The sequence below is a fragment of the Eschrichtius robustus genome, chromosome 8, assembly GCF_028021215.1.
Source record: "Eschrichtius robustus isolate mEscRob2 chromosome 8, mEscRob2.pri, whole genome shotgun sequence".
In the NCBI taxonomy this organism is placed as follows: Eukaryota; Metazoa; Chordata; class Mammalia; order Artiodactyla; family Eschrichtiidae; genus Eschrichtius; species Eschrichtius robustus.
The window spans coordinates 111380425-111398568 of record NC_090831.1 but is presented as its reverse complement, the minus strand read 5'-3'; the positions used below and the strand labels follow the sequence as shown (position 1 = coordinate 111398568).

The following is an 18144-nucleotide window of genomic DNA, read 5'->3' as shown; positions in this document are numbered from 1 at the left end:
GGATGCACTTTCCAGTCTGGTTCCTGTGAGATCTGTACTTCATCCCTGCTCACGATGCACTGTGAATCCACTCATCATATTTTTTTTAATAATGGAACTACCTCTTACTTAAGCTGACTTGAATGGGTATCTGTTCCTTGTACTTCAAACACCCCATTCTTATGACTTAATCAGAGCAGAATGTATAGCTATGCCCATGTACACCACGGCCCTAGACTTTTCATCTGAAGTAACCAGTCTGATTCTTGTGACCACTGCCTATGGTTCTGACTTTAGAAGACAATGTGATTATTTGCTTAGAACAGGCAAGGCTTAGGGAAACACGACCAAGGAGTTGACAACCAAATCGGAAGTTCTGTCGCTTCTGAGGCCAATGGCAACGATTTAGGTCTCTGTATTCCCAGACCATCACAGAAAAACCATCACAAACAGAAAAGAGCATGACCTAATATGGAGGTAGGGCCAACTTCCGCATATCCTGACTTCCCTGAGTTCTCAAAGAACGGGATCCGAAATACGTCATAGGATGGGTCTAAGTACTGCAAGGTTATAAGACATGGACTCTTTGAGTGGACTCACTTTGAAGCCTCAGCACAAGAATACTCAAAATTATATCCCAACAGTAAAGCAAGTTTTCCCTTGAAATACATATTCTACAGCATTAATTCTATGTAGTTCTTTTCTATGCTTGTTAAATAGGAGAACTGAGTGTCAGAACTTCCACTAGGAGCCTGGGGGAAAGGTACTCAAAAAAATCTACACTGTATACTCTGTTTTTAGATCCCATGCCTATTCTTAGAGGTGTAGAAAGAGGGAGAAAAAACTTGTCTTCAGCTGACACCAGTCAGAGGACAGTTTTGGTGAAACTTATTAGTTTTGAAATATCCAATGCCCTTTTTGTCTGACTTTTGTAATGCTCAGTTACAGCTTCCCTCACCCCTCTATCCCTTCTTACCGCTGGCATGTTTTTGCCTGAAAGTTTGGCCCAAAATTTCACAAAGTAGCTTCTGTCTGCAAAATCCAGGGACTCAAACTCACTCGAAGCTCTAAACTTCTTAGAAGTCTTTTCAGCTTTCAGCTGAGGTTTCTTAATATCTGCTAGGGAAAAAAGTAAAGTTTAAAATAAAAGGCATAAAATTGGATAAAGCAACTTTCTGAAGTAAGAGAATGTTTTATATCTGGATTTGCCCAAACACAACAAAGTGTATACTTAAAGTCTGTGCATTTCAACTTGAAAGTAAGATAACTAAAAATTTATGTCTCAGAACACGATAACAATAATAATTATTATTGAAAATTATAAAGTCAGCCTGCAGCTCCTAGTAGACATGTCCTGGGAGTACCCTTAGTGTTCAAATAATACAGACTTATGAATTAAAGGAATTAAAGGAAGTAAAACTTGACAAAAACAATGGCTTACAGATACTTAAGTGAAAAGTCCCCTTTATAATTACTTTCCATTTGACAAAATTGTCCTAAAAGGCTAAAATCATCATCATCATCATCATGCAACACTAAGAAAAAACTTTTTAAAAGAATGGAGTGGATGATGAGGTCACCATTTAACAGAATTTACACATAAATACTGTCTAACGTTCCCTGTAAAACATCAGAATGTCCAGAGGCCTAGAATATAAAGAATCTAAATTTCTATCACTGCTCATGTATAGCGGGCCCAGTCGTACATACCTTTGGATTTATTAGGAACATCAACACTTTCAGTATTGCTATAAAAATGCCAAAATAAATAATCTCCACATGTACGCTAGCCAATGTGGCTGACTGAGCAGATGTGGGAAGCTATCCCCACCCAAGACAAAATAAATACAGGACAATATATAACAGAAATTTGTTTTTATCACATAGCAAAACTGAAAGCAAGCAAGAAAAATTTCCAGGTGCTGGAAGTGAAGTGAAGATTCCAAGTCAGAGGAGTGGAAATTGATGCCAAGAGGTCAGAGTGCCTCAGGGGCTGAGGTTTCTGGACTGAGAGGCGAGGCCAGTCCCTGTGTGCTTAATGTACGAGACCTGGGCTCTCTATTAGGCGAGAAGTTGGAAAGGGAGTGTCTGGAAATCTCAGCCCACAGACCTCAGGACTTAGCCTGGGCACAGTCTCACCTGGACTGAGGGTGGAGACACCTGTGGGAAATCAGGCCTCTACTCCTGGGCTGTGTGCTGGTATGGAATCTGAAATTGAACTCCTACCAAATTGTGTGGCAATCCCCAGCTGACAAAAAGAAGGTAAAAGCTGGACTTCCCTAGTGGTCCAGTGGGTAAGAATCCACCTGCCACTGCAGGGGACATGGGTTCAATCCCTGGTTCGGGAAGATCCCACATGCTGCGGAGCAACTAAGCCCATGCGCCGCAACTACTGAAGCCCGCATGCTCTAGAGCCTGCAAGCTGCAACTACTGAGCCTGTGCACCACAACTACTGAAGCCCGCGCACTCTAGAGCTTGCGTGCCACAACTACTGAGCCCGCGCACCACGACTTCTGAAGCCTGCACACTCTAGAGCCTGCGCACCACAATTACTGAACCCATGCACCACAACTACTGAAGCCCACATGCTCTAGGGCCCGTGTGCCACGACTACTGAGCCCGTGTGCTGCAACTACTGAAGCCCACGCACCTAGAGCCTGTGCTCCGCAACAAGAGAAGCCACCGCAATGAGAAGCCCGTGCACCTCAACAAAGAGTAGCCCCCGCTTGCCGTAACTAGAGAAAGCCTGCATGCAGCAACGAAGACCCAGCACAGTCATAAACAAATAAATTTTTTAAAAAAAAGTAGGTAAAAGGTGTTGCAGACAAGTACAAGTATTGAACCATGGTAGGGAAGCCTAAAGCTCCACAACCCAGCACCAGTCTTGAGAGAGGGGGAGAGACTCAGAAGACGCAACAAATGGGCAAATCCACAGTCAAGGAATTCCAGGTGATAGAGCATTCTGGAAAGGAACATTGAAGTAATTATGTTCATAACAATCACAGAGATAATAGGACACAATTATCATGTGGAAACATACTCTGCTAAATCTTCATAATGGAAAAGCCATTCAACCCGTATTGGTTGAGCACCTACTATGTGCCAGACAGCACTCTGGGTGTTGGGATAGAGCAGTAAATAAAATGTCCTTGACCTGTGGGACTTACATTCTAACGTTGGAGACAGACAATAACACCAGATAATGTCAGGTAGTAGTGATTAAGTGCGATGAAGGACCAGGCAGGCAGATAAGGAGACAGAGTGAGAGACAGCATGATGGTCAAAGGAAGTCCTCCCTAAGATGGTGACATCTGCACAGTGATCTAAAGTCATAAAGAAGGAAGGCATTCAAATATCTGGGGCAAAAGCATATCAAGCAGAGAGAGTGGCTTGGTATAAAGACCCAGAAGCATGCTTAACACAACTGAATTACAGTAAAGAATTCAGCATGGCTGAAACAAGGCAAACAAACTAACAACCAAAAAAGAAATGGAAGGGCTGAATCTTATGCTCATTAAAAAACAAACAAACAAACAAAACCAAAACACTTGTCCTCTTGATGGGACTCTAAGAACAGAGCATTGTGAAAAACACCAGATGAATTTGAAAAAAAAGATGAAATTTAAAGAAATAGAAGCTATATTTATATAATTTCCATAGAAATGACCCTCTCTATATATAAAAGCTTATTTAAAATATAGTATATATTTGTGTCAGGGTTCCTTCTTCCAGCTTTCTCAGACGTAAGCCAAATGTACTATGATGTAAACAAACCAAGTTCTATCTGATGATACAATGCAGCTGTAATTCAACAGTTTAATGTCTTAATGGTTTCTTAGCAACAAAACAATTTGGGTAAAAATAATGTGTTTAGATTACTATTAAACTACATTGTAATGCTACCACTTTAGGGACTCCGACTCCTATAACAAAGAGTTTCATACAGTTCTTAATATAGTTTCAAATGTCTTAGTACATTAATGAACAAGAGATCTTCTCAATTAAAAAAAAAAACACAATTACCAGTGTTATAATACCCTGCAACGAAGTTTCTTAAAGTGATCTTATTCGAAGTATCTAAAAGTCAACCTTGAGGCAACATTAAATTATATATATGTTACTGTACAGTCCACAAAAATTACCAAGTTCTTCAGTATATAAGCTAGTTACATTTACTTAAACACCTACAATGAAGCGTAAGTGAATTTAATGATGTATGACAGATTTTCAAGTTATTTTATGGATTGGTGTCATTACCAAATGTAAGAAAATATAAATGAAATATCTGGAACAACCAGAACTACATCTCAAATTAATTCAAAATAACTTAGACCTTTTGTTTAGAATTATATCCCTTTGCAGTCAAGTGAATTAACATAATATTCGTATAAAACATTTTAAAAGAATAACCACAGAATCCAACCAAAATAACAAATGCAGTAGAAGCCATGCACCTAAGATAAAACATTTGTGTATATTTCATAACACATTATGACACAGACTATACAGGGCCCTTTACTGCAAAAAAGAAAGGAGAAAACAAAAGATGCTGATGATCTGATATTATAGGCACACAGCCATTTCAATAACTAGTAATAAGATTAGAATTTGGGGGTCAGATTGTGCATATTTTGAAAAACAAAAATTCCTATTTTGATAACCAATTTTTCTACAGCAGTAAGATTACTTGTATAGCAAAGCAACTAAGTCAGTCTCCTGTCTAAAAACATGAGAGCAAATTAATATTTAAATAAAACTTTGCCAAAAAAAAAAAAAAAAAAATCAGCACCAGCGTTTGTCTCTCTTTGAAAACACTTGGAAATGTATGACTTGGAAGTAGGCTTTAATTTTCATACAAAAGTTCTCAGATAGCCAGAATCATTCACTTTTCCCCACTCAAATGGGGCTTAAAAAACATGTTTATTTTGGTAGTAGTGCGGTTTTTTTTAATTAGCAAGAGTAATTTATACTACCATGATTAAATACATATACATACATAAAATGTAAATCGCTATAAAAATCCCTGTAAAAGTCTCAATGCGGAAATATGTAACCATAAAAAGCAAATTAAAGCATAATAATCTGCTACACAATTTAAAATATTTATTTATTTTTAATAGGATAGTTACATAATTCGCAGTAAGGGAAACGCTCAATTCATTAGAAAGTATTATCACAAAACTGAAGGTGCCAAAAGAAGCCATTTTTTTCCAGGACAGAATTAAATCTTATAAGTCTTGACTATCTGTGCTTCTGAGAAAGGAATAATGGCAACTAGAAAAATAATCATTTCACATAATATCCATAATAATTTTCCATAGCAAAATAAGCTTTTATAGTAGAAAGCTATCATACAGTAATAATGTTCATGCTATACATGATAAAATGAATGCACATACTGAACTATTCTAACAGTAAAGTGCTATATTCTTGAGTGTCCGATCAAAGGAATAATCAGCTATTTAAACAGAGAACAGATTCTACATCAGGACAAAGGAAGCATGTGAATGTGCCTTCTCACACAGAAAGAATGAGGTACAAAAAGAATGCTTTTTTCCATTGAACTTCACACTTTGAAATGTCTTCAGTAGAGCTGAACTAATGGGTTAAATATTTGGACACTGTATAGAGGATGTCCTAAATAAAACATATAACAATAGTACCCTGAATTTCAGGGTTTTTTTCAAATGAATGAGTTTATCATGAAGTAGTTAACTGACACTTTGAAGGAGAGAGGATGCAGGACAGATAAATTTCAAGAGTGGAAACTTGATGCATAAGATCTGGATGTGTACAGAATTTGGGATAAGGAGAGGAGAAGGAAAGGGTAGCTATGGCTGACAGAAATAGGACAGAAACCTTCAAGGAGCTAGAACACAAACTAAAGGCTTCCTCTCCTTTGAGCAGTACATTTGATAACTAAATTTCTGATGTGACTTCCACCCAACCCTACAGCCCCACCTCTGCTAAGTGTAGTTTTCGTTTGCAAGAGCTCATCCTTCAAGAACAACATTTTCAAAGACGTTGTTTCATTGGTCACTTCTCAAGCAAAGACATTTTTTGTCTTTCTTCCCTTTGCTATCTTTGTCCTTGGAAACCAAGGGTCTTTAGATCTGGTAGCATGTAGAAGCCAGTCTCTGTTTCAACCTACCACAAAAAGAAAACAAAATGCCAGCTATCTGGTAGTTTATTCCTGAGTCAAGTAACTTGATGGCATTTACCATTTAACCAAGATGAAACACAGAATGTAAATGCCTTTGATATTATCAATGACATAATAACAATAAAAATAATAGATAACACTTACTGAGCATACCATGTTCTAGGTGCTATTACAAGTCTCTTCCATGTGTGTCACATGTCAATTTCATAATAACCTCGGAACTGATGTCTCCTCACTCAATTCTCCAAGTGGCAATACTACCTGTGAATGTGCGTGAAAGAATCTCTTGATCTCAGTAACATTTTCCTGAACTGCAATTTCTTTCCAATATAATCCTAATTCTGTTTAAGGCCCTTTAATTCAATTAAGGTTGTCAAAATTTTTAAAGGATTTTCAGAGAAGACCACACCATTTGCCAAATATTTCCACCCAGTCTGAACTATGTTGTCCTCTCCAATTAAGGATAAAATGCTACTGGGACTTCCCTGGCCATCCAGTGGTTAGGACTTCGCCTTCCAAAGCAGCGGGCTGTGCGGGTTTGATTCCTGGTCAAGGAGCTGAGATCCCACACGCCTTGTGGCCAAGGAACCAAGACATAAAGCAGAAGCAATGTTGTAACAAATTCAATAAAGACTTTAAAAATGGTCCACATCAACAACAAACAAACAAAAATCTTGAAAAAAAAAAAAAAAGGATAAAATGCTATTTAAAAAACTTTTTTTACTGCTTACATGTTAATGCTAACAAACACTCATATAAGTACTTACTATGTGCCAGACATTGTTCTGGGTGTTTTTCAATATATTAACTCATTTAATCCTCACAATAATCTTGAGGCAGGTACTACTATTATCTCCATTTTATAGTACATGAGACCTTTGTAAACTGCTCAAGGTCACACAGCTAGATTGTAGTGGAACTGGAATTTCCAATGATAATTTTGACTCAGTGTTATCTGAAATCATGAATTTCTAAAGTTACAAACTTTTTAAAAAAGGTCTCCAGCTTTTGCTAATCAGGACTGCTCTCTCATCATCACCTTTGAGATGAAAGATTTGGTGGTCTAACATTATTTATCATCAACACAAAGAAATAGTCTCTTCTTATTCTCTTTTCTGAATGCCTGGTCACTAAAGAAATGTGATTTCTAGAATGATGTCTTTAAATTCATTTATGGACAGACTGTGATTTGGAGGAAGCTTTATAGTAATGAGGTGATTTTCAGTGTTGTCGTGGAACAAAAGGAAAGGGAACCAGCTAAGGACTTAGTGCTTAAAACACTATCGATCAAGATTGGTTTTTTTAGCTTTACATAAGAACTTTATACTGTGCACAAAAAATTTCAATATACCTTATCCAGAGTCCTAACACTGACAAAGAGCATAACTGCTAATACACTGAATCCTTCTATTGTCACAGAAAATAATTCAGTATAAATCATGCCAATCCATCCCACCTCACTTGAAGGCAACCTGAGCAGGGTAGTATCTGGTCAATAGACCTCTAAGAACAGAACCATAGCAAAGCTCCAGAGCACTCAGTACAGGGTTTTTCAAAAACTGCAGGCTTCAGACTACATTGTGAAATCAATTTAATAGGTCATGACCAGCGTGTTAACGAATTAAGATTGAATAGAATAGAGAGTATCAGAGTTTATCAGCACAGTGAAGGTATTTCATTATACCTTTGTTTCCTATGTGTGTAGGTCTGTGTGTAGGTCATGATATTATGAGCTGTATCCCTAGTTACGGGTTTTGGACTAGAAAGTTTGAAAGCCACTGATCTAATGAGTACTAACTCTGCAATTTTCTAGTACTAGGCTCTCTATTTAATAAAATAGGCTGCTGGGTTCTTCAGAGCCAGCCAGTAGAGCTAGTTGTAGTGAACAGATCACAGATTGTAAAAGGAACCTTAAATTTCAGCCAGTCCAACTAATCACCCAACCTAAGGAGACTTTCTGTGAGATTCCCATCACAGAGCATCTAAGTTATGGAGAGAGCCAGTCTGCTCCTCTGTACATGACTCTGACTCCTAGAAAGTTCTCGTTAAGCCAAATCGAAATAGAATATTAGGGTGCTGCTTTCACAGGACAGCTTTTCATGTGTGGGAATTTACTTCTCTATAACTTTTTCTGAATAAACACAGGCCTGTTGTAGAAAATTTACAAAATACTAAAAAGCATAAAAGAGAAAATAAAGATTACCCATAATCTAACAACCCAGAGCTGACAACTGGAACCATACTAGCTGTACCTCCTTAACCTGCTTTCTTCTTAATAAGTGACAAATATTTTCCTCTTCCAAAATTCTACAACATGATTATAATGGCAACATACAGCTGAACCAGAACTTTTGGCCCATAACTTATTTTTGAAATCCCATTAGCTGGCTTAATTATTTCCAGGTTTTATTACAAAGACATTAATATGAACACCCTTGTACATACCTTATTTCCTTATAATTCTTGGATTAGAATTGCTAGGTTGAAGACATGCAATATTTGAAGGCTTTGACAGGTACTGTTAAGCTGTCCCCAGAAAAGTTGTGCCCATTTACCTTCTCAATGATGACAGAGAAAGTGCGCTGACCCTCAGCCTCACCAAGAATAGGCATTTGTTTTCCATCTTTGCCACTTTGGTACCCAAAAAAGTCTATTCTGTTTTGATTTACAGTGATAGTGAAACTTAAATACTTTTTGACGTATTTTTTGGCCATTTCTATTTCCCCTTTTGTAAATTACTACCAAATTACCCTTTGTCCAATTATCTTTTGAGGTTGAAAAGAACTGATTTAGCTCCTTAAATATTTGAAGAAGGCTCTTGCACCCAGTGGAGGTATCCTCTCTGTTGATTCCAGTACTAAATGCCAGACTTCTTTTAAAAAGCTGAAGATTGTATTAGCTAACAGAATGACTATAAAGTCCACAGCGTTCTTTTTTTTTCCCATAAAGATCACTTTGCTGAGGAACATAGCATATGAAAGTGATATGAACTTTGTTTGTAAATGTAGATGGAAAATGACGATTTTTAAATATTTATATTCTACAATTAAAAAGCACAAGTTCCCCTTATACCGAGAAAATCAATAATAGCTGTTAAAAACCTCTCACCAAGGGAGGAGTTGGTAATCTTTTCTATTCCTTTCCTTCAACAACAAACAAAATGTCCAGCTGCGCTGAATCTGAGATGTTTATACGACCAAAACACAAACACCACCCTGACACCATCATGGACCCCAGGGAAGGGCGCTAGAACTTCTTCCAAGTCAAAAGAAGGGAAATTTGGCATCTCACTTTGCATTAGAACCCTAATGAAAATGCAGCCCCAAATGCCTTAAGGAGCTTCAGAAATAGCTGCCCGAGAAGGAGACCAAGGAAATTTCTAAAGTTTTTCACCTAAGTGAGGTACTAGTGCCTCTAAAATGCCCCATACACAGGTCATAAAAGTGGGTGGGTATCCTGATTTTCCTCCTCTCTTTCAGTCTGCACTCCCCCTACATACAGTCCAAATATCTTGAATCTGCCCCTTCCTGCCACAGTGCCTTATTTCAGCCCCTCACCATCCTGTCAGGACTAATGCAATGGCTTCCCAGCATTTCTCCTGCCATCTAAATTGCCCTCCTTAAAATGATCCTCTATGCTGACTCAAAACAGATACCTCTAAGATAAAAAAAAAAATTTCACCATTCAATGGCTCCGCATTGTCAGAAGATCAAGTTTCCAATCTCATTAGCACAGCACAATGTGCCCTTTGGAGCTACGTATACCTATAGCTCTCCTGACATTTCGGTCCAGAAGATGCTACGCCCGCTCTTCCCTCCACGCTTAGGCACATGCTGTTCCCTCTTCTGAGACCTTCCCTTCTCTCCCATCAGTCTGCTGACTGCTCTGCAACCTTGGGGACTTGGCTGAAAGGAGGACTTCCTCTTGGAAGTGTTTTCTGATCCAGTTCTCACATCCCAGCCTGAATTCAGTGTCCTTAGTATTCTTATGACTTTCTGGAAAAGTTAATAAATGAGTTTCCTTCTCCGTTTGATGCTAAACCTATCCTCGCATGCTGTGGGGCCTCCAGCTGCCCTGATCACATGGTGTTGTAATGAACCCTCCTATCTGTCTCCCTTGATAAGAGAGAGAGCTCCTTGAAGTGTCCTCACCATCTTACTCTATGTAGAAACTATCACAGTGTCTGGCATATATGAAGTACTCAATCAGTGCTTGTTGGGGGACTTGAACTAACTTAAGAAAAATAAGTTATGAGATGCCAAAAAATTCACCTTATTCATTTCGTCTTGGACAAACCAGATAAATCAGAGGGTAATTATTAGTATAACATAGGCTCTTCATTATACAAGAAGAGTCCTGCATCCTGGATTGTAAAAATATCAATTTCCTCTACTGCACTTGAAATAACACTTGACATACACACAATTTTCGTGGACACATGCTCTTTGTGTAAGATAAGACACATTTATACAGGCATGTAGTCATCAGTTACATTTTTAAAATACAGGATGCCAAACACAGCTTAACATGTACACATAGTAAGTACTCAATAAATATCTTGTAAAGTCTTAAGAGTCGAATATTAAACTGGTTGCTTTGCTTACGGTTATTCTCTTTTATGTGCATGCTAGGGTTCACAGGATTGAACCCAATGAGTATATCTAAATGTGCCCTGTCCCCAGCCAGAGTAAATTGGCTGCGGAATGAGCATCTGACCCACGCTGGGCCAATCAGTGTCTTTCCCTGCATATAATTTTTTAAACCTTAGGACCAAGGAGCATGTGAGTTAATCCCTTTCTGGTAGTGGGAGGTGCCAGACGTAAAACCAAATGTAAAATTTAAGAGCTACTGACGGTCATATTCCCTGCCGTGTGCAGAAACTGATATATAGTCATTTATATCATAGAGATGAAGCCAGCACGGAGAAAAAAACAGAGATGAGAAATGCTAAGAGTCCTGGAGATGACAAGATTCTAGGAGATGACAAGGGTCCAGGAGATGACGAAAATACTGGAGATGATGACAGTTCTGGTTATGTTCAGAGATGGTCCCCAATCTCTCTGAGGTCCTGCTGCCCCTCTGCCCTCCCCAGAGTTTGGTTGTGTGACATACTCCCCTCCCTTCTAAAAGATTCACATAAGCTGGCTCAGGTTGGATTCCTGTCACTTGCTAGCAAAAGAATCCTGATGGTATGAAGAGATAAATAAAAAAAGGATTCACCTCAGTTTTCTCCCTACTAATTCTTTTAACCAGCTGGTTTGGCATAACGAAGGCATGAGCTAATTTACGTGAGGTTCCCGTTCAAAGAGAGAAGGAAGGTGTCCATTTCAAACAAAGTTAAGTTTCAGGCGGTATAAGCCAACGCAAATCGGGAGCCCTCGATCACTTGTCATGGGTGTAAAAAACCTGTCCTCTTCCCACAAATTAACTGTGGGTTTGGAATGTTTGTGGGAGAGACCAAGACCCAGAAACCCAGAGACCAAGACCCAGAAAGGATTCCTTTCTCAGAGTTCTTTTTGCTTCTGGACCCCTCGATAACGCAAGAAGCATGAGAGAATTTTCTAATCTAAAAGTGGATTTTCCTAATGAACCAAAGAAAGCCTAATGGCAATTCAGCACTGCTTCAGCCAGAGCCTAAAGTCATGTTGGAATGTGTCCAAGTCTGGACACAAAGCCTCCTTGCTGGCACCAACGTTCCAGACCAGCTCTCTCTGCTGGAGCAGGGGCACCGCTTGCTGGTGTACCCCACCACAGGGCTGCTCTTCCAGGCTGCGAGGGCGAGCCACAAAAGAGGCACACAAGCGCAAAGATTAACTGCCTTCTAATAATCCAACGGCGGGCCTCCCATCTATGCTGACTAGGGGTTGCAGAGGGAAGCCGGTGTACAGACCATAGCGCCCTGGCCATAGCTCTCCATTCTGGATGGCACTGCTTTAGGGGGCGCAGACGTTCATGACCTGGTGGCCCCGGGACAGCTTACACCTTGGTGCTCCGACTGCCCCGGGCTCACAGCCTTCCCTTCCAGCTGCCCTGCTCTCCAGCAGATGCCTGATTCTGGGGTGCTCCCCTGTGTTTCCGGGTGCCTCTCTCTTTGGCTTGCTGCCTGGAAGCACTGTCCCTTTGGACAGAGCTCTCTCTGGTCTGACTGGTCCCCTGATGGGCTTGAGTCTCTTTGTCAGGCTGCTGGGCGGGGGCCACACCATGCTCCTCTGGGGGACCCGAAGCAGCCTCTCCCTTCTGAGACCTTCCCCTTCTATGAACCTCTTTTTTTCCACCTTGTTTGCTCCCTGGCAGCAGAAGCAGCCGGTGCTGACTCTGCAGAGGTCTCCTTTGTGGGGGATGACCCCCTGGAGTTGGCTGATCACCGCTGAGGGTAGCTGTATTTTCTTGAGATAATCCTCCAGAATTCTCTCTTTTCAAAGATGGTCCTTTCTTGGACACGGCTACTTTCCGAACCAGGTCATTTGCGAGGAGGTTGGCATGGGCCTTTCTTCTGGAATAATGTCCTTTTCCCCTTTTCTCTTCCTGTATCTGGGCATCTTTAGGCAATGGTTCAGCGTGGGATGGTTCAGGAATGGCTGGTGTATGGACTTTTCCTCTCCAGTTCCCCTGAGGGCTCCGAGGAGGGCTGCGGTTAGGGTGGCTGGGGGCCTCTGTGGGAGTCGGCTTACTCTGGGATTCTGGCTGCAAGGACGCCTCGTGGCCTCCAGGTGGCGCCCTTCTCAGCTGTGAGGGCCCTTTAGCGGTCTCTGTGGATAGGGTTTTTTTTTTTCCTAGCTCCTGTCTGCTGTACTGGCTCTTGGTTTGGGGGCAAGGCCTGTACATCTGGGATCCTTTTGCTGGAGGAGCGGCCTGCCTTGGGAGCCTGCCTCTCCTTTGCAGGCCTCAAATCATGAGCGGCCCCTGTGTTCTGAGGCAGCTGTTCTGAGAAGGGAGCGGGAATTCGAGGGAGCTTGATTACCTGAACCCCCCCTTCCTCGGGCGGATCGGGGGCGGCCTGTGGTGCCAGCTCCTGCACCGGGGGGCTGATAAGGGGGAGCTTCACCTCCCTGACTCTCTCTTCCTGGACTTGCTGGGGACTGTGGCCCGGATGGGGGCTCAGGTTGTGTGGCTGTTTGGAATGGGGGCTGCTGGTGGGAGGGAGTTTACTGGGGTCTCCTTCCTGAGCTAGCGGGGGCCTGGGAGAGAGAGTCATAGTTTGATCTGAGGCTGTTCCGAGAGCCTCCTGTCTGCTGGGTGAGGGGAGTTTGGGTGTGCGCCTCCGACTCTGGAGAGGAGCGAGGACGCGGGGCTGGGGCAGCCTGGTGGGAGCCAGCCGGCTTCTGGGAGGCAAAGCCACCGGGTCTTCCCTGTCCTGGGTCTGTGTGGTATTGGCTGAGTCCTGGGGATGTGGCAATTCTGGGTAAGGAGCGTCAACCCGAACAACTTCTGCTTTAGGGATTCCCTCCTCCAGAGGTTGCTGAGAATCTCCCAGAGGTGGTCCAAGCTTCTTGGCCTCGTCGGGACCAGAAGGATCTCTTGGGGGATCATGATGGGAACTGCTGGGTGGGAGACTGGCTGGCCCAGTTTCCTCATCCTGGGTTCTCTGGGGGCTAAGGGATGTGGGGTCAGATCCCTGTGGAAGTTCAGAGTGGAGAGGGCCAGTGGGGGTTACCTTGGCCTCCCTTGATTCTTCATCCTGGTCCAGCTGAGGGCTGTGGGCTGATGGTGGGTCAGGGTGCTGAGAAGGCCTTTGGGAAGGAGTGATGGCAGACTGCCCCCCTTCACCTGCTTTCACCTCAGATGTCTGGGCCTCATTCTCAGGGAGATTTGTGGTTACTGTTTTTGAAGAAAGATCTGATTGTTGAGCGTCCCCTTCCTTCCAGTTTGGGGATAAGTCTTGGGCCTGCTGGAGAATACCAAGCGCTGATGAGCTGGGCTGCGGCGGAGGCACAGCGCTGACCTGGCTATTGGGAGAAAGCTCTTTTTGATGGGTTGCTCCCTCCTGAGTCAGCTCCTGGTTCTGGGAGGGAGCTAGGCTCTGATTTTCAGGGACCTTTGCAGGAATCTGCATTCCAGAGAGATGCTCTGTTATCTGGCCATCTGCTTGCAGTTTCGCCAAGCGCCTTGGGGATGGAACCAGGTGTGCTGGCACCCCAGAGGCAGTCTTCTTGCTAGAGGCAGCTCCTGCTTTAATATAAAAAGAAGTTTGCTAAAAACATCTTAACAAATATGACGATGTAACTTTAGAAATTAATAACCAAAAAGATCTTTTCTTTTTTTTGATGCACCTAGGATCTTGAAAAGAATAAAATTACACATATCGAAGAATTTAACCGTCCCTTCTCCATGGGGATACTAGTGCCTATAATTCACTTATTTAGTGGAATTAGAGCAATTTTTAGTCAACTGAAAACAGAAACTTTTACGAATAAACACAGAGAGGCTTCTTCACAGAACCAAAATTTATATCTAGGTCTGAGAGCGGCCAGGAAATTTTCTAAGTGAATGAGATTTTAAATTTCACCACCTTAGGGGGTCAGTGCTGCTTTTCATGGTAGAAACTAGAGGATGGACAGCTAAGCCAGACGAAGCCCCATTTGTTTCCTTGTTTAATGGCCTTTTTCCTTGTCCCATAAAGAAACTGCGAGCTCTGTGAGGAGTCGTGCCAGTTTACCAGTACCTGGCAAGGTGCAGAAGCTCAGCAGGCACTCAGTAAATAGGTGACAAATGGAGGAAGGAAGGAAAGAATAGATCTGATGGAATCACAAGGCACCATGGCTCAGGGAAGCTGCTGCTGGGGATCCACCATCCAAGCTGCTACCCCACCCCCAGGCCAACCGCTTCCCTCCAAGTACTACCCTGCCTTCAAAAACGGCTCTCAGGGGCTTCCTTGGTGGCGCAGTGGTTACGAATCCACCCGGCAGTGCAGGGGACACGGGTTCGAGCCCTGGTCCGGGAAGATCCCACATGCCATGGAGCGACTAAGCCTGTGCGCCACAACTACTGAGCCTGCGCTCTAGAGCCTGTGAGCCACAACTACTGAAGCCCGCGAGCCACAACTACTAGAGCCCGCGAGCCACAACTACTGAAGCCCGTGAGCCACAACTACTAGAGCCTGCGAGCCACAACTACTGAAGCCCATGCGCCTAGAACCCGTGCTCCGCAACAAGAGAAGGCACCGCAATGAGAAGCCCGCGCACCACAACAAAGAGTAGCCCCCGCTCACCGCAACTAGAGAAAGCCCGTGTGCAGCGACAGAGACCCAACACAGCCAAAAATAAATAAATAAATAAATAAATTTATAGAAAAAAAGAAATGGCTCTCAGAGGCCACTAGCCATGCCAGAGTTGCAGAGCGGGGTTGCTTCCTTCAGTCATCGCCACGGGAGCACGTTCTCAGAGTGATTCTGGTCTCCTGACACAATCGCCCCAGCAGGCACTTGTTTAGGGTAGAAGCCCTGGTATATTCTGGTGACCCGTATATCATTGTAACCCAGTCCTTAGGACACAGCTCTGAAATGCCAGTGGTCACTTCAGAGGCGGCACACCGGTCTGGAACAGCCTTGAAGAAACTAGTCTCAGTTTACTCTGGGGGAGACCTGATACTCAGAGAGTCCAAACCGCATCAGACCTCTGCAGTGAGCCCAGGGTGGTCTATCCCCAGAAGCCAGCCAGGCTCCTGGCCACCAGCCCTTCTCTCCCCACAAAGCAGGAGGTGCTTGGACTACTCTGGGTTCTTCCTGAACCTCCTAGGCTGGGAGTGTACCCCGAGCACCCAGTCAAGCCAGATGTCTCCAGGGACGGGGAGGAGAGGGGGAGAAAGGAAAACCTTACCACTTGGTGGGGTTTCTGAGAGGCTGCCCTGTTCGTCATTCTTATCACCCTAGTTTACAACAGTTATAAGTTAAAACACAAACTTAGTCAAGAAACAAGGTTAAAATAAAATGTGAGAACAGTAAAAATATCTAGACTAGGCAAGTTCATAGAGACAGAAAGTAGATTAGAGGTCACCAGGGGCTGGCCGGGGGTGGGGCGGGGTGTGTGTTGGTTATTTTGCCCAATGGGTATAGAGTTTCTGTTTGGAGTGATAAAAAAATATTTAAAATAGGCAGTGAATGTAATTAACGCCTTTCAGGTGTACATCTAGAATGGCTAAAATGGAAAATTTTATGTTTTTTTTTTTTCTTTTACCACAATAAGAATGTATTTTTTAAAAAAAATAGAAAAATATAAGAATAGTGAAATCCAATGCTGAAGGTTCTTCCCATCTATAAGCCCTCCTGGTTTCCTATAATCAGACACACAACGAGTTTTTCCCCCCACCTTCGCAATTTAACAATTCACATAATTTGCCAAATGATACCATGACCCTTATTAGGGACAAAGGCACCACTTTATGGACTAGTAAATTGCTCAGTTTTCCCCTATTTGACTCATCATCACCATCGTCATTTTTCTCTATCATTAGTCAGAATTCTAAATAATGATTTTCAAATAAAATTTTATTTTATGATCTCTGTAGCGAGAACTCAGGGTGGTGGTTGGATCAGCTTTTTAAAAGCTTTGCAGGAAGTACTATTCCAGAAATCAGTTGTAAAGAGACAAATGGAGAGTAAAGGCATGCCATATACTGAGTTCTGAATATAGCGAGTTTTTCCTTATTTTATAGACATAATATTGTTTTACTTAGGATTTTTTTTAAATCTTCCTGCTTTAGAAATGAATATTACCTGCATTGTTATAGGGGAAAAAAAGACAATTCTGTACCTTAATTGATATACGTTTTTAAGTAACGGTAGATCTTGAGGGTTTATAATCACTCTGTACCCAAAGTTACTACTTTATACATGTATCAAATGAAAATTTAATTAGTCTCTCCTCTGGTGAAGGTTTGCACTTCTGGGTCCAGGCTGATGGGCCGCTGTACTCAAATCTGGATAAACATTGGGCTTTCTTTCCTCACTTTATTCCACTCTCATCATTAAGAGTAGAATTTAAAATTGCATTCTCAGTTACAAATTAGTAACATGAAATTACTAAAGATAAAGCTATGTATTATTACTTCAAGTGTTTGGCAATCATTTTCAGTTTGCACTGACACAGGATTACTGCTTCTGTGAAAACAACGCCATTGGCCATCAGATTTCTCTCTGTACTGAGGCTGAATATACAGATGGACGGTCTAACCTAATTAGGGAAAACCTCAACTCTGGAAGATCAGATTCTAAAATGTTCCATAATATTATATATAGTTGTTTGGGGTTTTGTTTCTTAGAAATGGGAGTTCAAGTGCTTTCTCTAATCAAATTAATCATTACTGATGAAAGCTAGAATGCAAAACTAAGGCTTCCCATTTCCAGTCCAGTTTTCTAATTGCTCAGACAAAAGAACTGGCTTTCACAGAATCTTAAATATTTTTTATTTCAATTTCTTACCTTTGACAGCTCAGTTATACATAAAAATTATTCCAGTATACTAAAATTATGGATTTTTGCTTCTAGGGATCCCATTTACATTTATGTAAGTTATGTAAGTCTTTATGTAAATATAGCTAAACCACAGACCCTAAAATCAGAGTGATCCAGCTCAGAGGGGAGGCCAAGAGTTGAGAGCCAGCCAGGCCTGTGGCAGTGAACCTCTGGGGCTCTGGGCCCCCCTCAGGGAGTCACGAGATTCATTTTGAGGTGATTATGGTTGGGCCCTGCTCTCCTGCAGTGAACCTGTTAACATCTGGCCCGTACCTCACAGCCCTGAGACTCAGAGGGGCCGCTGGCTCTACTCCTGGGCCGCTAGAGACACTTATAAGCTTATTAATAAGGACTATGTTAATTACAATTTTTAAATACTTGAATAATATCTGGCCTCCACAAAAATCACCTTATGTGCAAATTTATCCTTAAACTATCAACTGAAAAAAAGTGACTTCCTCCACAGATGAACTGTATAAATAAAATAAAGTGTTTGGCTTCTTAAGAAAACACATTAGTTTACAAATAGTAAACCTGTCAGAAAAACTGGCA

General features: G+C 42.0%; 1 protein-coding gene across 2 annotated transcripts in view; it reads right to left on the bottom strand.

Moving 5' to 3' along the window:
• LRGUK (leucine rich repeats and guanylate kinase domain containing) overlaps positions 1-18144 on the bottom strand; it is a 116556-nt gene that overhangs the window by 20197 nt on the left and 78215 nt on the right. Inside the window, exon 16 of one of the 2 annotated variants that reach the window (XM_068550106.1) lies at positions 956-1098. In XM_068550106.1, the coding sequence (XP_068406207.1) occupies positions 956-1098 (143 nt within the window). The remainder of the gene's footprint in view (positions 1-955; positions 1099-18144) is intronic. The other variant, XM_068550107.1, reaches the window with a different exon arrangement.